At 38.8% G+C, this 19,618-nt stretch overlaps 3 protein-coding genes across 8 annotated transcripts in view; 2 read left to right on the top strand and 1 right to left on the bottom strand.

Moving 5' to 3' along the window:
• The window catches only part of SLC35G2 (solute carrier family 35 member G2), a 33,347-nt gene extending 27,924 nt beyond the window's left edge, over positions 1-5,423 (top strand). For all 3 annotated transcript variants that reach the window (XM_003358564.4, XM_005654027.3, XM_021071125.1), the window contains exon 2: positions 3,996-5,423. In XM_003358564.4, coding sequence (XP_003358612.1) covers positions 4,014-5,252 — 1,239 coding nt within the window. In that variant the 5' untranslated portion in view covers positions 3,996-4,013 and the 3' untranslated portion in view covers positions 5,253-5,423. The remainder of the gene's footprint in view (positions 1-3,995) is intronic.
• The window catches only part of STAG1 (stromal antigen 1), a 541,662-nt gene extending 531,243 nt beyond the window's left edge, over positions 1-10,419 (bottom strand). Inside the window, exons 1-2 of one of the 2 annotated variants that reach the window (XM_021071121.1) lie at positions 9,924-10,383; positions 5,781-6,012 (exon numbers count right to left, since the gene is read on the bottom strand). The gene's annotated coding sequence lies outside the window, so the exon portion shown is untranslated. Of the gene's footprint in view, positions 1-5,780; positions 6,013-9,923 lie in introns of both variants that reach the window. The other variant, XM_021071122.1, reaches the window with a different exon arrangement.
• Positions 10,541-19,618, top strand: part of NCK1 (NCK adaptor protein 1) — a 77,290-nt gene continuing 68,212 nt past the window's right edge. Inside the window, exon 1 of one of the 3 annotated variants that reach the window (XM_021068315.1) lies at positions 10,541-10,699. The gene's annotated coding sequence lies outside the window, so the exon portion shown is untranslated. Of the gene's footprint in view, positions 11,136-19,618 lie in introns of all 3 variants that reach the window. The other 2 variants (XM_005669868.2, XM_021068316.1) reach the window with 2 other exon arrangements.

The following is a 19,618-nucleotide window of genomic DNA, read 5'->3' on the forward strand; positions in this document are numbered from 1 at the left end:
AATTTAATTTTATTTTTTTTAAGAGCTTATTTGATTAGGTCAGGCCCAGCAGGATAGTCTTTCTTTTATTAACTTAAAGTCAATTGATTAGGGGCTTTTATCACACCTGCAAAATAGCTTCATAGCAGCACCTAAATTAGTGTTTGATTTAATAACTAGGGCATGTAGTTTAGACTAACGAAGTTTATACATCAAAAAGCCATCACACAACAGCAGCCAGTTTATGAGATATGTCTTTTTCCTTTTCCTTCCTCCCTAGGCCAATATACCACAGGAACTGGATCCTATAGAGGGAGATGGAGGAGGTGTTCCCAGAAGCATACCTTATTGTCCCCCCACAGACTCTAAAAAGAGGGAATGGGAGATGGGGTGAAATAGCAGACTATGTCCTTCCCCTATTTGTGCTCCTGGGGCTACATACCTGGCCTGCAGTGGGAAGGGGAAAGCTCTGAATGGATAAAAGACACAATTTTAACTGAATAGCAAGTGGGAAATCATGGGCTCAAACTTCAGTGTCATTAAGATACTTGCTGACTAGCAAGGAAAGGAGATTTAACAACAAATTTGGATACAATGACTGTAGACACAATTCCACTGAGTTGAGAACAAAACAAATAACAAAATGATGAGATTACAAAAATAACAAAATGATGCGACTCAAAAATTGGAAGAACCAATGCAGATGTTAAACAAGGAAGAAAAAAATAAGTGGCCAGAGGGGTCGGGGAAGGTTTGTTTCTAAAAGGCAGAGTTTGGACTGAGTTCTCTTGAAAGATGAGCAGTATTTAGAAAGTTGGAGCAGAAGGGAAAGCCAGCAAGAATAAAGGCATAGAGAAATATGTACATGGGGGGAGTTGGGACTGGAGGACACTGGACTAATCAAATATGTGTGTTGAGGAGCTAAGTATTGACAGGCGCTAGACTAGGCAAAGTCTTGAGAGCTAAACAGAGGAGCTGAGATTCAAGGAAGTAGTTAGGAAATCATGTAGGTTTTTGAATGGAGAAAGTTTGAGGGAAGTTTTTGTTTTGTTTTGAATTTTTTAAAAGTATTAATGTGACCGTGGTATTAAATAGTTGGATTTTAGGGATTCAAGGGGGCTAGTTAGGATGCTGTTGAAGTATTCTAAATGGGAATTCACAAAAACCTGATCCGGAATAACAAAGGTAAAGTGGAATTGGAGGAGAAAGGAAAAATCTAAGAAATACTTCAAAGACAAAAAACAGTAAGATTAATGACTACTAAATGAAAGTATGATGGCAGAAAGGATAATTCAGAGTGTTCCTTGGTTTCTAGCTTGGGGAACTAGAAAAATTCATGTATTTCAAATATAAATGAGGATGTTAGGAAAGGAAAAGCTATTTGGGAGGCCAAGACCATTAATTCAATCTGTGAAATTTTTTTTTAGTCTTTTTTAAAAATTGGGTACAGTTGCTTTACAGTGTTATATTAGTTTCAGGTATACATTATAGTAATTCAGTTATACACATACATATATTCAGTCTTTTTCAGATTCTTTTACCATATAGGTTATTACAGAATATTGAGTAGAATTTCCTATGCTATATACTACATCCTTGTTGGTTATCTGTTTTATATATAGTAGTCTATATATGTTAATCCCAAACTCCTAATTTATCCCTTCCCCCATATTTCCATTCTAATTTAAAAAATGATACAACTGAATTCATTTACAAAACAGAATCAGACTCCCAGATTTCAGTTTGTGATTACTGGAGCTAAAGTCCTGATTTGAAGTGGAAATATCCTGATAAAAGTTGAAAGAAGAACATCCAGATTAGCCAGATAGCAGTGGGAGGTCCAGGCTAGGAATTAAATAAAGGGCTTGGAGGCACAGGTGGTGTTTTTTAAAATGACTGAAGGTGGTGTCATTTAGACAAGAAAGGAGTAAATAGGAACAGTTGGCTTACCCAGATGGTGTCAGAGAACAAGATAGGATTTGATTTCTGCACCATGGTTTAAGGTCCTGGAAGTAGTTTTTGGCAAGGAACAGGAAATATGTCATGAGGACAAAAAATAAAAAGGTTTCTTTTAAAAATTTTTTAACTTTAAGGGGAGGGGAGAAATCATTGGGAAGAAAACAAGAAATTGTTCTTGGGGAAAGGGGAGAGAACTGAGTGAACAAATATAGGTCTCAAAGAGAGAATAACATTTAGAAGACACCTGGTGTTTCAAAAGAGTTAATTACAAGTGAAAGGAAGCTGAATTTGTTAATTTTTTTTTTTTTTTTTTTTTTGGTCTTTTTAGGGCCACACTCACAGCACATGGAGGTTCCCAGGGTAGCGGTTGAACCGGAACTGTAGCTGCTGACTTTTGCCACAGCCACAGCAATGCCAGATCCGAGCCACATCTGTGACCTACACCACAGCTCACAGCAGCACTGGATCCTTAACCCACTGAGCAAGGCCAGGGATTTTGAACCTACGTCCTCATGGATGCTAGTCAGATTCATTTCTGCTGAGCCATGATGGGAATTCCTGAATTTATTAATATTCATTGAAAGTTTACTGTATGATAGCACTGTGTCAAATCCTTTATATGCATTATATCATTTAATTCTTAAAACAAGCTCAACTTTTTTTTCCCCACTCAACAATATGTCTTGAACATCTATGTCAATAAAGATCTGCACCGTTTTTTTTACTGGATGCATAGGATAGTATGAAGGGTCATTCTAGGAAGCAACATCGAATTCTCCTATTCATACATCTTTCTGTTGTTTTTGGTATGCTCTTTTTCTCAATAACAGATGAACATTTTTTTTAGTTTGTAATTTAATTTTCAAATAATTATCCTGGAGTTCCTGTCATGGCTCAGTGGTTAATGAATCTGACTAGGAACCATGAGGTTGCGGGTTCGATCCCTGGCCTTGCTCAGTGAGTTAGGGATCCGGCGTTGCCATGAGCTGTGGTGTAGGTTGCAGACATGGCTCAGATCCCTGCATTACTGTGGCTGTGGCATAGGCCGGTGGTTACAGCTCCAATTTGACCCCTAGCCTGGGAACCTCCATATGCTACGGGAGTGGCCCAAGAAATAGCAAAAAGGCAAAAATAAAATAATTATCCCTATTCAAAAATATATCGAATATTATACAGTAAAAATGTTTTCTAACACTCTTGTTCCCTGTCCCACTCCAATGATTATTAGCTTTCTTTGTATCTTCCTGGAATTCCTTTTTATGTTACATAAGCAAATATAAATATGTACTCTTGTTTTTTCCTTTTTAAAAAAACACAAGGTAGAAAGCATCTTGTGATCATCTCTTTAGGATAAAACCTTATATGTGATATTTCTGAATTAAAGAGTGATTTCAGTTAAAATTTTAAACATATTGCCTACTTGCTCATCAGAAAAGCTATGTATAGCAACAATGCATGAATGTCACTAAATCCACTTTATTTATTTTCTATTTCAGTATATCTATCCATATATCTAAAAGTGTATGGGAAGCCCAGAATAAATATTTAAAAAAAACCCTATAACTTATAAGGCTAGTTTTGGTGTCATACAGAAGTGATTATACAAAAAAATTTGGACTTATCCATTTCTAATTTATAATAGACAAATGGACACAATGACAAGGAAAGTTTTGATCTACTTTGTTATTTATTTTTCTATGTTTTTATTATTGGATGGATAGAGAGGTAGGAAAGAAAAAGTGGAAAAATATCAGTTGTTTGTGATGTAAAGATAGGAAATAGAGCTGACTAAGACAAAGAATAAGCAGCATGAGAAACAGAGGCAGACTTAAGATGAAGTGAAAAAAGGGCAGACAGTTTCATTGGGTTTCATACATCTGATAAGATATATTGTCAGATCATCTCTCCCTATTAGCTTTTTTTTAAAAAAAAAAACCCTTCAATGTCTATACTCTATTATTGAATTGGTACCTATGATTATAATAGAAAATTATAAAATTAAAACTATATTTAAATGGATAAATGCATACATCTGTCTTTTTTTTCTTCTTAAACAGAATTGATTGTCTGAAGAAATGGATACCTCTCCCTCCAAAAAATACCCAGTTAAAAAACGGGTGAAAATACATCCCAATACAGTGATGGTGAAATATACTTCTCATTATCCTCAGCCTGGGGATAATGGATATGAAGAGATCAATGAAGACTATGGAAATTTTATGGAAGAAAATCCAAAGAAAGGCCTGCTGAGTGAAATGAAAAGAAAAGGGAGAACTTTCTTTGGAACCATGGATACCCGACCTCCACCAACAGAAGACCCAGTGATCAATGAGACTGGACAATTACAAAGCTTTGCAGAAAAAAATATTTTTCAGTCCAGAAAGATGTGGATAGTGCTGTTTGGATCTGCTTTGGCTCATGGATGTGTAGCCCTTATCACTAGGCTTGTTTCTGATCGTTCTAAAGTTCCATCTCTAGAACTGATTTTTATCCGTTCTGTTTTGCAGGTTTTATCTGTATTAGTTGTATGTTACTACCAGGAGGCCCCCTTTGGACCCAGTGGATACAGACTGCGACTCTTCTTTTATGGTGTGTGCAATGTCATCTCTATCACCTGTGCTTATACATCATTTTCAATAGTTCCTCCCAGTAATGGGACCACTATGTGGAGAGCCACAACCACAGTCTTCAGTGCCATTCTGGCTTTTTTACTTGTAGATGAGAAAATGGCTTATGTTGACATGGCTACAGTTGTTTGCAGCATCTTAGGTGTTTGTCTTGTCATGATCCCCAACATTGTTGATGAAGACAATTCTTTGTTAAATGCCTGGAAGGAAGCCTTTGGGTACACCATGACCGTGATGGCTGGACTGACCACTGCTCTTTCCATGATAGTATACAGATCCATTAAGGAGAAGATCAGCATGTGGACTGCACTGTTTACCTTTGGTTGGACTGGGACAGTCTGGGGAGTGTCCACTATGTTTGTTCTTCAAGAACCCATCATCCCATTAGATGGAGAAACCTGGAGTTATCTCATTGCTATATGTGTTTGCTCTACTGCAGCCTTCTTAGGAGTTTATTATGCCTTGGACAAATTCCATCCAGCCTTGGTCAGCACAGTACAACATTTGGAGATTGTGGTAGCTATGGTCTTGCAGCTTCTAGTGCTACACATATTTCCTAGTGTCTATGATGTCTTTGGAGGGGTAATTATTATGATTAGTGTTTTTGTCCTTGCTGGCTATAAACTTTACTGGAGGAATTTACGAAGGCAGGATTATCAGGAAATACTAGATTCTCCCATTAAATGAATATCTGCTTCTTATCCTATTAATGTTCAGTTATTAACAGGTACACTGCCATTTTAATGTTTACCTATAAATTTTTTGTGTGTTGTATAACTGACACAGTGCTATATAATATATGCAGATGTAGAAAAATTTATTCTAGTCTAATATATTAAAAACAAATATTAAATGATGTGGAATATCATGAACCTGATGTCTTTCCTATTAATAATAAAAGGTAGTTGTGATAGGGAATGTTAACTTTTATCACTAAAGAACATAAGACTTGAAGAAGTGATGCCTTTCAGATGGAACTTCTGTGGCCCTGAAGTTGAAAAATTAGAAAAATTTTCATGCTCAATATTCTATAAATATTAAACAAAAATCCTTCAATATTCAAAAATCTATAAGGTGAAAAAAAGCCCTGTTTTGTAATCTGTTTTCACAGGAAAATTAGAGGTGATTGGGCTGGGTAAGGGAGCTTGAGTTAAACAAGTGAGAGGGAACAAAGGAAGGAAATGGGTTTTTCAATGGCAGTGGTGGTTGTCTTACCTTAGAACAGGAAATGGGTTTTCTCCTTGCTATGCCTCATTAGGCAATGCATAGGATACAGAAGTAGAGAGAAGACTGGATTCTTGCCAGCCATTTTGTGCCTGATGGTGGGAGACCTAATGTTGGGAGAGGGTCTACTCATCCTCAGGTATGCAGGTCTCTTCCAACCTGCCCTTGTTTATGATTTTGTAGCAAGTACATGTGTGAGCTGCAGTAAAGGTACTCCTTATCCCTGAAAAAGACACAAGAAATAGTCATAGGATAGCAGAAAACTGATGCAACATGGTATCTTGAGATTCTTTTCAAAAGACCCTAAAAGTCTGTAAAAGCATATAAGGTGGCATTAATTTGGATCTAGTTGGGGAAGTTTTTATGAATTTAGCACAAACAAATGTTGATGTGGTACTGGTTATTAAGCTACTGTTATTCTTTTTATGTTACCTTAATTTCAGATTCACCCATCCATACTTTCCTCTGTGATGCTATGGCTCAGATCCTGCAAACTACATTTTTCCTATGCCAGCTGGTGTCTCACTAGGTTCCACCAATAAAAGGCATTAGAGGGAGACTCAAAGACAAGAGAAGAAAGGACTTCCTCCTTTCTGTTTGCTTGCAGTTTCTGTCATTGTTACCACATAAGTGAGAGTCCTTTGCTCCAGAAGCAGCAATTGAACTTCTTTTAGCACTCCTTCACCCCCATCCAACCTCATCATATCCCTCTCAGTCGCAGCAAGCAGGCTGGAGAGCACTCTCGCAGGGGTGTGAGCTGCAAGTCAGCTAGGTCATTCCTCTGAGCTCCTGACACCTGATGGTTCCACCTCGATTCCTCTTTTTCACTTTCCTTAGAGGTGGTAGCTACTTCTAAGTTATCATATCTGGGATACTTCAGTGGTCCCTTTTTGCTTTTCCAGTCCTTCAACACCCAAAACTAAATTCTCTCTTGTAATATCCTGTGATTTCTGTTCCCTTGACTAATATGCCTTCAAATATACCCCAAAGGAACCCACAGTCACTTGTCGGATGTCTGTGCTTTTGGGAAAATGTTAACATTCAGATTTTCCAGGAATTATTGGCTCTCAATAAAAATTATCCAAATTGAAGCACAGAAGGAAAATATTTGGAAAAAAAAAAAAAGAACATAGCCTGGATTGAACCATACCAAGGACTAAGAAGTCTAGCATAAGTGTTAAGTGTAGTCACAGAAGAAGAGAGAGAGAGAAAGGGGTGAAAAAAAATATTTGAAGATACCGGCCAGAGGTTTTCCAAATTTGATAAAAAGAAACAACAAAAACAGTCAGCAATCCACAGATCCAGGGAAATAAGTGAACCACCCCAGCATGAATACAAAGAAAATCACACCTAGAAACATAGTGTAACTGCTATGATAAACAAAGATAAAGAAACAAAATCTTAAAAGCACCCAGAGGAAAAGACATATGACATACAGGAAACCATGGAGACCAGAAAACAACAGAATGACAGTTTATAAAGTGCTGTTAAGAAAACCCTTTGATGGGTCTCATTGCCTATATGATAAAATCCAAGGGCCTTAACTTGCATAATCCACTCTTGTTTACTTTTGTTAGTTTTTCTGCTCTTGCAATATTCTAATATTATATAATGCCTTTTAAAATGCAGGCCCCTCTAATTGGAAGGCCTTTCTCCTTTGCCTACTTAATTGCCTGAATAGCCTAACCACATACCTCTTCTCCCCCTGTTGCCTAATGTCCCCCTGTACATATCTATTGCTGTATTTACTATATAAATAATACGTTATCTGTTTAAATCTTATTCTCTGTAATTGGTTGAAGCTCCTTTAAGTTTGACTGATCTTTAGATCTCTGGTACCAATTGTAGTGCCCACCAGAGTAGATGCAATATATTTTTGTTGTATTAACTCCCATAAAAGCATAAAGCATAACAGTATTTAATCCAGAAATTTAGCTACCAGGGCCCACTAATTTCTGTATTTCACAGTCAAACATGTGATTAGTTACTGCTTACTGATTAGTAGGTAGGGTGGGTTTTTTTCTTTTTCTCTGTTTCTTGTTTTTGTCCTAAATAGTTCTATCTTACATTGATGCCAAACCAGATCATTCTCCCTAATCACTTCTACATATAAGCTATCAATAGTTTCCTGGGAAAGGTCTTGAGACATGGAGCCTCATTTTTCCCTTGTCTTCCCAAATTCTTTTCTTTGAGATGAATGAAGTGAGCTGCCTACATGTTTTTATCCTAGACAGATTAGTTCCCATATCTGAGGCCCCATTTCTAGTCTATTAGTCATAAGTTTTCACCTAAGTGTTGTTTCCTGATTCTGACTACTCCTTAGTCCACTCAGAACTAATTAGGAGTGATTCTCATTTTTTGATGTGAGTTCCACTAAATGAGAGGAAGGAGGAGCCAACTGCATATTTAAATTTGGAAGGTGGGGAGATACAGAGTGTGAAAGGGAGTCTTTGGGACAACTCCCACCTCATAAGGTCATGGACTCTATTTCTTCTAAGTACACTGTAATATAATTTCATACATCACTTTCTGCCTATCTACCCTTCTACCTAATGCTTTCCTCTTTCATTGTTTTTCCCTTATTTTTCTTCTTTAATTCTATCTCTTTTTCTAAGATTTTTTTTTGTTTTTCTTTTTTCAGAGTTCCTAGTAAGAATGGGCAATGAGGAAATTTAAAGGAAAACTAAAAGGAAAAAACATGTTTACAAATAACTAAAATCCTCTTATGAAAAAGCTCTTCCCCTCACTTCTATTGCTTCAATAGGTGGCATGCCATAGTTAAGAGATCTGGATCAAAATCTCATGAAGAGTTTATTCAGATCATTGGCCCATTCAAAATACATATTCTCTTACAAAATAAAATCTAAAGTTATGACTTCAGCATATTTTTTTTCTGGGCTTATTTTCCCCACTTAAAATGATATTTTAGGGTCATAAGCTACCTGATGGAAAGGACCATTTTATCTGTTATATTTTTATTCACATCTCCTAACCTTATCACATGTTAAATATGTAACTAGAATTTAGCAAGGTGTAGTTTGATATGTGATTCTGGAGAAATAGTTTCAACCTCTGGACCATGGTTTCTCCAGCTTCAATAATGAATGTAATAATAGCTCTATCCATGAACTTTACTAAGATGTATCAACAAATAAAACTACTGTATTAGTTAGCTTGGGCTGCTACAGCAAAATACCACAGACTGGGTGGCCTAAACAACAGAAATTTAATTCTCACAGTTCTGGAGACTGAAAGTCCCACATCTGAGTGCCAGCAAAGTTAGTTTTTGGCAAGAGCTCTCTTCCTGGCGTGCACATGGCTGCCTTCTCAGTGTGTCTTCTAGTTGTGAAGACAGAGAGCAAGCTACAGGGCTTGCTGTATCTTACAAGGGCACATCCTATAGGATTAGGGCCTCACTCTTACCACCTCAGTTGACCTTAGTTACCTCCTAAAGGTCCTAGGAGGCCTTTCTAGAATACATTTAGAATGTACTTTTAAATACATTCACATTGGGGGATAGGGCTTCAACATGAATTTTGGTAGGGAACACAATTCAGTCCATGATAAAATATGCAAAGGTATTTAGACCCTTTGAATAATCCAAAATTCACTTACATTATTCACTTTAGATGCTAGTTATGGGATATAGATGTAGAGTTGTTGCTGCCTGGAGTTCAGTGTGGTCTACTTGCTCTAGCCAACTTGAGGCCAGGAAGGGCTGGACCATAGGTGTTTTGTGCTTGACCTTGTGATCCTATATATAGCAAGTGAACCACACACCTCTATCAGCACGCAAACAATTTTGAAGTTAAATATAGAAAAGCAGAAACTCTTGGAATTTAGGGCCAGGATTAAAAATGGGATTGGAAGATGTATTAATGCCTAAACAATATTTACTGACGATCTAGCATGTGCTTGGCACTGGGGAAAAACTGTATACTGACATGGCTCCTGATTTAACTGAATGTACAGTGTCGGTAGGGAGACGGACTGACTCTTTCAACAGCTTAGGTGGGGACAATATCTGTGCACCTTGGCAGTCTTCCCTAAGGGGGCAACACCTAAGCAGAGCTACAGAGATGGCAGGGAATGGAGGGTGGCTGCAGTGCTGGCGTCGCGGGAGAACCAACTTACTGATGGCCGGTGACTGGGGCTGGGCCGCTAAGAATGGGCAGACCTGGCACCAAAGATCACTGCTCTCCTCACAGCAAGGCTTCTGCAGCCAAGACGGGAAGCTACCCACGCACCAGGACCCTTCGAAGGCCTTCAGACTCAGCTTATTTCTGTTTGCTGCTCAATTTAAGCATATGTCTGACATTTTCCTCTCAGGTCCCCATTTCCAGGTCTTTATGTTTGTTTTGCTTTTTAAGTTCCCCGCCCTTAAAAACCTTTTGCTGGCAAGACCTTCTTCAGATGCGGAAACCAGGAGGAAGCGTCCAGAATAGCAAGGGCTGACCTCGGGAAGCCGTCATTTCTGTTGTGGGTTCTCTCCTGTGGCGCTGAGAAAGTCCAAAGTAATCAGCTAGAGAGACAAAAGCTACAAGAATCAGATGCAGGCCCGGCGTTCCTCGCCCGCTCGCTCAAAGCTGTCTGCGGAGCCTTCTCAGCTCACTCCACACCCAGCACAACGCTTGATTGACAGAGGGGCCCGCCCACTCGTGGCGCAGCGCAGATCGCTCTCGCGTCAGTGATAGGAGGGAACGGAGCGGCTGAGCCTATTAGATGGGGCAGGGAGGGGGTTTCCTGCCCGCGCGGATCCGCCCGCGGCCTCGCAGCCAGTCCGCACAGCAGCCCCGCCCACTCGCCGCGCGCCCCGCCCCTCTCCCCAGAGCTACGCGGCGGCAGAGCGGAGGCCTCGTGCCCTAACGGCCATCGCGGTGGCCGCGGTGGCATCCCGGTGCCCTCCTCAGGTGAGCTGGGGCCGCCTGGGCTCGGCAAGAGGGGAGGTGAGACGGTCCTGCCGGCAGGCAGACGCACGGACAGCTTTTCCTTGCTTCCAGAGTCTTCACAGCCTGTTACTTGCCGCGGCACTTCCTCTTCCCCGGCGAAGTTAGCCCCCGGGGGCGCCGTCTGCCGGCCCCGAGTTGAGCCGGAGGGGGCGGGGAGGCCGCTCGTCCCGGCCTAGGCATTTGCCTGGCTGCTGCGCGCGACCCTCTGGCCACTGCCCTGGGCGGCGCGGCCCCGCGGCCTCCCTCTCCATCCTTTGGGAGTCCGGTCGTGTTGAGCGCAGCGGCCTGCGGCCCCGTGAGGCTGGGAGGTCGAATGTGTGGCGCGTGTCCCCCACCCCGTTTCTTTTCCTAACCAAAAGTCGTGTTGGCTGTTGTGGCGCAGTCCGAGGCCGCGAAGGTAGGGACGTGGTAGACGAGGACAGGGGCGTGCACACCCCCAGCTTGAGAGTGGGGGTAAGGAGCGTTTCCCTGTGTTGGGGGTGGACATCCTGGTGATGCGCCATACGCCCCCTCCAGTCCCCCCCTCCTTTCCCTTCTACTGGAAAAATACGGGTTATTTTAATCTTGTGGATTTGCGGTAGATTAGTACGAGAGTTGATTGAACTATGAGCTTTTGACTATATTGTGTTCTAATATATCCAGTAAAAAGAATGTATCTCGATAGTTGGTTTTGTAACCTTTCTTATCTGTGTCCATAAAAGTTAAATTAGCCGTCAGAAACTCGGGAAGCTGGATTTTGTTCGGGTCTGAGAACCCTAACATTATGTGCGCTCAGTTAATGTCTAACTAAGGAATTAGTTACCTAAAAATAATTCTGGCCGTTGGATTTGGTAAGAAACCATGAGAGTTAGGAAAGAAGGTAAGGAGAAATTTCTAATCCTGTATTGGGTGGTGAGCAAATAAGCTGAATATCCGGACAAAACTGGTAAGTGTTGCAAGAGGTATTCACTTTTTAAAATCTTAACTTCGGCAGATTTATGAAAGACAATTTGTACAATTTATTAAGCACTTGGAAAGCACTGTACCCAAAGTCTCCATCTTCAGCTATGAGTGCATAGTAAATGGGGAAATAATCCAAGAAGAAGGTTTTATCTGTTTGATAATTGTCAATAATGTTTAGTTCTTAAATAGGCATCCCATTCACAGTTTGATAGAAACTCGAGAAATATGCAGTGGTTGATTAATAGTTTTATTTTATCTTGATCACAAACGTGGGGACTTTCTTTTTTGGAAATTATGATTTGTAAGCATTCTATGCAGAATGGTCAAGATTTCTTAGCTGTGCTTGTTCATGTATTAAATTTTAAGTTGTTTGCTTTCTTTTTCTAAGCATTATATTTAGTCCAGATTTAGAGGTCTTTGTAAATAAAACTTGAAGCATACATCAAACATTTTTTATCATGCCATTGGATTTTTCTTTTCTTTTTAAATTTTTATTTATTTATTTTTTTGTCTTTTTAGGGCGGAACCCGTGGTATTTGGAGGTTCCCAGGCTAGGGGTCGAGTGGGAGCTACACCCGCCGGCCTACACCACAGCCATAGCAATGCCAGATCTGAGAGGCGTCTGTGACCTACACAACAGCTCATGGCAACACCAGATCCTTAACCCACTGCTCGAGGCTAGGGATGGAACCTGCATGTTCATGGATGCTAGTCAGATTGATTTCCACTGAGCCCCGAGAGGAACTCCATTTTTTCTTTTTTTAATTCAGTGAATTTTAGTACATATTTATAGTTGTACGACCATCATCACAACCTAATTTTACTCTTTTTTTTTTTTTTTTTTTCTTTTTCCAGGGCCACACCTGCAGTATATGGAGGTTCCCAGGCTAGGGGTCGAATCGGAGTTGTAGCTGGCGGCCTGTGCCACAGCCACAGCAACACTAGATCCGAGCCGAGCCGTGTCTGCAACCTACACCACAGCTCACAGCAACTCCGGATCCTTAACCCACTGAGCGAGGCCAGGGATCGAACCCGAAACCTCATGGTTCCTAGTCGGATTCGTTAACCACTGAGCCACAACAGAACACCACAATCTCAATTTTAGAACATTTCCTCCCCAAACCCTCAGTTCATTCCTCTATTTTATTTTAATTTCTTAACCTTTGAGAGCTTTCTTGCCAAAGCTCAAGGTAGATGTGATTATTGTTGTAAATCACTTGTCAGGAAGACTTAATAGATACAAATGCAGTCCATTTTTTTCCCTTATAGTTTAATAATTTTCACAATTTGCTCTCCTTTATAGAAAAATACCAAATGCTCTCTACTTATACCAGAAGACTAAATGATTTTTTAGTTATTTAGTTAATAACTAGGATTGGAGGAAACTCTTGAAATCACTAAGCACTTAAGTTCTCCATAAATACTTTGCTGTGCTGTTTTAGGAAGACTACTGACAGGGCCAAAAATGACACTTAAGGGTTATTTAATAAGGCAACAATTCTATCTGGATATTTCTCACTTTATTTGAAAGATAGAATTTATAGCTTTCCCATGAAAACTGATTCCATATGCTGACTTTGTCTTTAGTGATATTATTCTGCCTTAAATTAGCCAGACATAAAAATTGGTTTTATCTTTGACTTGTGTCCACATAACATTGGCCAGTTTTTGTCAGCTATTTTCTGAAATTTATTTGAGATTATCTGTTCCTTCCCACAGCATTGAGCTGCATTTTCTGCCTGAATTTTCTCCCCACTCATTATGTCCTGCCTTCTGCCTCGTTCTTAAAATAACGCTTGCAACACTCTCGCTGTTAAACCAGCAAAAATTTGCCGTTATTTACAGAGCCTAATTCAGAATTCCCATCTTTCTAACAGTCTGCTGAAGACCTACTTTTTCTAATGATAGCACTGTTTCTCTATAGGAGCTGTCCACTCTAACCAAACCAATCTCTGTTCTCATTTAGAATTTGTATTTTTCTGTTTTCATGTCTTATGTTTAGCCTGCATTCTTTAAAAGGAATTTTCCTCCTTAAGTAAAAAATGAAGTCAAATTTTGTTGAAGTTTCATTTTTGGTCTTTTGGTGCATTCTTCTTTATGTTCCCTTTGTTGCTTTCCTTTGAATGCAGTCTCTACTGTTTTATCATTCCTTTGATTTTTAATCTTATGTGGGCATGTATCATAATACCATGGAGCAATATTGTGGGAACATTGGGATCCAACCTTGTGTTTTTTAGATAGGGAAAATAATCCATACGGACTAACTGCACAGTTAACTAATTCACAGTAGTGATAGTGGCAGAGCTGAGACTCAAACCTTGATTTCCTGCTTGACTTCCTAACTCCAGTTCTGTGTATTCCTTTTTTTTTTTTTTTAAATGCTGTGTTATTAGTGAAGCCATACTTCTTTTCATAACTTGCAATGTCATTTTGTATTGTTTGCTTCACATTACTTTGCACTTTGTGTATTTATGTATTCTCGTTGTTTCAAAACTTGTGTGTCAGGGCAGAGGAACCTTCATGACTTGCATTGTTTGAATCATTGAAACTGATTTTTAAAGTCTACATAAAGTCTTCTAGCTTGTTGGGTATATTAACAGAGTTAACAAAAATAATATTGTCATGTTCACAGTTGAGTTCTATGACCCACTGAAAATGAATCTCCAACAGTATTACTATTGGAATTTAGTTTGTTTGAGTCTCTTGATAAAGAGACTGAATTGTGGGGAGCCTTGAAAGTACAAGTGAACAGTGTATTACATATCATGTAACTAAGTTTACTGATCTAAATGAATGTTCTTTTTTTGATAGAACAGTAACATTTTTACAGTTTCCTATTTTGTCATTTTTGTTCATCAGTTAAGAACCAGCTTATTGAGCAATCTGCTTATTAAGCAAAACATTCTGAAAACCATTTGTTCCATTTGGGGAGTTAGCTTTTATGTATTTGTTCTTCACATTTTTTCCCTCTTAACTAAAGTTTCTGTTAATGCCAGCAGTATAGGGTTTCCTTGGTATTTTTCTTACATTTATGTAGCAAGAGTTGAATGGTGTAAGACCTCTAGCATGGAAAACTATCAGGTGAAACATCTCTGGAGAGTATACTTTTCTGATCTGAAACAAATTTAGAAGCTGTTTTTCTTTTTTTTTTTTCGGTTGTTTATAATGGCATATTTTTATTTTTTTAAGTTATCTTCAAAGATAAACTGTTGACACACAGATTGTCTTGTTTATTCTTGAACTTGTACTTAAGGAGTGCTGACTTGGATAAGTTTAGTATGAATATTTTCTGCTTTTGTTCAAACAGACCAATTGAATAAAGCAGTGAGAATATAGCTTGGGGGAATCATTTAGAAAATGGATGCATCTAAAAAGTTTTTTTTTTTAAATTTCAGAATTAGCCTTCCAGAACTTTCAGTACATGCTTCAAAATCATGTTGCATTTAAATCCATTCAAGTAATAAAAATAACAAAGAATTTTTTGTACTTTTTGAGTATTCCAGCTATTATAAAAACATCTTATTAAACAAGGCATTGGAAAATTTTTTGGAAATGCTTGGTCACTTCTAAGTACTACAATATTTTTAAATAACATTTTGTTTTTTGAAACATTTAGAATACTTCATGTACAACCATGCCCCTGCTCTACCAGGATTTTGCTGCTCTAGAAAATCAGTTACTTTAATCTTTCTTTCTTTCACATTTCTTTTACATTTTGCATGTTCTTAAAAAGGCCTATAAAGTTTCCATGATTTGGCTTTTACCGACTTCTAGCTGCATCTTTTACCATTTTCTTTTCCCTTTTAGGCTGTTCTTTGGACCTTGAATAGCCAAGCTCTTTTTTGCCTTGGAGCCTATGAACATGCTCTTTTCCTTGACAGATGTCTTCCTTGAGTTAATAAGGTTGGCTGCTAGTAACAGAAAGACACCAAATAATAATTTCTCTGCCACACCAGAGAAATCCAGAGTTTGTGTGGCACTCATTCATTAGGTGTTATTTCCAGATTTTTTTCCTATTATAAATAACTTTGAAATAAAGATCTTTGTGTATATGACCTTAGAAAATTTTCCTTTTGGTTAATTCCTGTTGTGGGATCCAGTTGAAAATCTCATTAATTTCTTTAAAAATTTGCTTGGAGAAAGCATTGTAAATTTTTTGAAATCGCAAAGGCCCAAAATTGCAATGAATACATCATTGAATTTTTCTATTTGTAGACATACACCCATCACCCAGATCGAAGTGTAACATTGCCATTGCTCCAGAAGGTTCTCTCATGCCTTTTCCCAGTGTGTATCTGCCCCCCCCCCCAAAGTAATCGCTGTTTTAACCTATATCACCATAGGCTATTTTTGCCTGTTTTTGAAGTAATATAAGTGAAACCATACAGTGTATACTCTTGTGTGAATGGCTACTTACTTAACATTGTTTTTGTGAGAGTCACCCATGATGTTGGATGCAGCTGTAATTGGTCTTTTTCATTAATGGCATATTTTGTTGGATGAATATATAATTTTTTAAAAAAGTTTCACTTTTAAGGATATTTCCAGTTTTTTAGCTGTTGTGAATAAAACAGCTATGAACATTTATTTACAAGTCTTTTAGTGAACATACACCCTCATTTCTTTGGAATATGTATATATATGGAAGTAGAATTGCTGTGTTTTTGTCTACCAGTTTTTGAACCTGTTCTCTGGTCCATAGTAGTTTCCTGTGATTTCTCCCTTTACCATAAAAAGTAGTGACTTCCTATATCTATATTAATTTGTTTTTAAAAGAACTGTATTAGGCATTCCCACTGTGGCACAGTGGGTTAAAGATCTGTCTCTGAGGTGGTGCCGTTCAATCCCTCGCCAAGTGCAGTGGGTTAAGGATCCAGTGTTGCTGCAGCTGTGGTGAAGGTTGCAGCTGCTACTCAGATTTGATCTCTGGCCCAGGAACTTCCATATGGCATGGGTGTGACCAAAAAAGAAACAAAACAAAACTTTTTTAAATCCACTATTTTAATTGGAACCCCTCAAAAAGCCTTTTTGTACTGCCTTCAGCTAAGAACGATTTTACTCTTTTTTTTTTTTTTTTTTTTTTTTTTCTTTTTCTTTTTGGCTTTACCTGCAGCATGTGGAAGTTCCCTGGCCAGGGGCAGAATCTGTACCACAGCAGTAACCAGAGCCACAACAGTGACAATTCTGGATCCTTAACATGCTGCACCACCAGGGAACCTCTATTTTTAAAGGGTTCAAAAAAAAATAATAATAATAGTAATGTGAGACAGATACTGTGTGTGGCCTTTAAAAACAAATATTTACTCTCTGGCCCTTTATAGAAAAGGTTTGCCTACTTTGTTCTTATTGTAATGGTTCTGATTTCCTTTAATAAAATTTCTATACTACTACTTCTTTTATTCCCACTCACAACACATAATGAGTGTATATGTGCATTATTCTTGGTCTTGTCATTTATGTATAGAACACAGAACATACGTAGGGAAAGGGCCAGTTGTCGTACTGAGAACAAGTCCAAGTCTTTTTTTTTTTTTTTTTTTTTTTTTGGTTTTTAGGGCTGAACCCGTGGTATTTGGACGTTCTCAGGCTAGGGGTTGAATTGGAGCTACAGCTGCCGGGTCCACCAGAGCCACAGCAATGCCACATCTGAGCCGCGTCTGCGACCTACACCACAGCTCACGGCAATGCCGGATCCTCAACCCGCTGAGTGAGGCCAAGGACTGAACCCAAAACTTAATGGTTCCTAGTTGGATTCCTTTCTATTGATCCACGATGGGAACTCCCCCAAGTCATATTTTTTTTTTTTGGGGGGGATTTGAATATTATTCTTTTTTTTTATATATTTTTTTTATTTTCCCACTGTACAGCAAGGGGGTCAGGTTATCCTTACATGTATACATTACAATTACATTTTCCCCCCACCCTTTCTTCTGTTGCAACATGAGTATCTAGACAAAGTTCTCAATGCTATTCAGCAGGATCTCCTTGTAAATCTATTCTGAGTTGTGTCTGATAAGCCCAAGCTCCCGATCCCTCCCACTCCCTCCCCCTGCCATCAGGCAGGCACAAGTCTCTTCTCCAAGTCCATGATTTTCTTTTCTGAGGAGATGTTCATTTGTGCTGGATATTAGATTCCAGTTATAAGTGATATCATATGGTATTTGTCTTTGTCTTTCTGGCTCATTTCACTCAGTATGAGATTCTCTAGTTCCATCCATGTTGCTGCAAATGGCATTATGTCATTCTTTTTTATGGCTGAGTAGTATTTCATTGTGTATATATACCACATCTTCTGAATCCAATCCTCTGTCGATGGACATTTGGGTTGTTTCCATGTCCTGGCTATTGTGAATAGTGCTGCAATGAATATGCGGGTGCATGTGTCTCTTTTAAGTAGAGTTTTGTCCGGATAGATGCCCAAGAGTGGGATTGTGGGGTCATATGGAAGTTCTATGTATAGATTTCTAAGGTATCTCCAAACTGTTCTCCATAGTGGCCATACCAGTTTACATTCCCACCAACAGTGCAGAAGGGTTCCCTTTTCTCCACAGCCCCTCCAGCACCAAGTCATATTTTAAATGAGCCACTTTCAGAGTTTTCTGGTGGCCTAGTGGTTAAGGATCTGGCATTGTCACTGCTGTGGTGTGGGTTTGATCCTTTGCCCAGGAACTTTCACATGTCTTGAAGGCAGCCCCCCCAAAAACAATCCCCCCACTTTCATCAGCTCTCTCTGTAGTTGTGAATCATAATTGGTGGAATAAATGGGCTGTAGACAAGAAGCTATCCAAGCAGTAATATATATTTACGTATACATATCTAAGTCTGTGTATGTATTTGTATGTGTGCGTGTGTGTGGTTATATTTTCCTACCTGATAAAAGTCAAAAATGAGAGAGAATTAATCTAAGCCACATAGTAGAGTGGGAGAAACAGGAATTACATTGTTATAGGAAATAAAATGTCTTTTCCTTTAAGTCCTAACTGCCAAAAATCTCAGTTATGTTTAGTCTTAATTATATGAGCAGTCTCATCACAGGTTTCTTGTATAATAATTTTTCTTTCTTCTAAATGGCATCTATCTATCTATTTATTGGCTGCAGTGTGCAGTGACTTGATGTGGGATCTTAGTTCTCAGACCAGGGATCAAACCTGGGCCACAATAGTGAAAGCACTGAATCCTAACCACTAGACCACCAGGGAACTCCCTATCTATTATTTTTTGATATGTATATTCCAGATTTGTTTGTATGGATATAGAAACTTATGCTATAACAAACTTATGCTCACTTAAGAAAAAAGTAGGATCACATGCTACATCTTGCTTTCTAACTTGGCTTTTATAAATATTCTTTTGAGTCAGTATAAGTTCAAAGATTCTAGAGTCATCTTAAATTCAAATGATGAAGTATAGGCTTCATCACTGTTAGTTTATTAGTTTAGGCTTAGGCCTCTCCAAACTTCATTTTTCTTATCTGTGATGTGGGGATGATACCTAATCAGAGGATTATTATAAGGTTTAAATGAGAATTTATGAATCCGTTTAACTGCTAAGCATTGCTTGGTACACATTAGGAGCTTTAGAATCAATGTCTACATGTAAAATGACAGGGTTCAAAAATATAGATGTTTTAAATTTGCTAACTTGTCAAACTGCTATTCAGAAAAAAAATACCAATTTATGCTTTTATCAGCAAACTGTTCCTTAACTTTGTATTATCATTCTGATTTTTTTTTTTTTTTTTGTCTTTTGTCTTTTTTGTTGTTGTTGTTGTTGTTGCTATTTCTTGGGCCACTCCCGCGGCATATGGAGGTTCCCAGGCTAGGGGTCCAATCGGAGCTGTAGCCTCCGGCCTACGCCAGAGCCACAGCACCTCGGGATCCGAGCCGCATCTGCAACCTACACCACAGCTCACGGCAACGCCGGATCGTTAACCCACTG

Source organism: Sus scrofa, chromosome 13, assembly GCF_000003025.6.
Source record: "Sus scrofa isolate TJ Tabasco breed Duroc chromosome 13, Sscrofa11.1, whole genome shotgun sequence".
NCBI lineage: Eukaryota > Metazoa > Chordata > Mammalia > Artiodactyla > Suidae > Sus > Sus scrofa.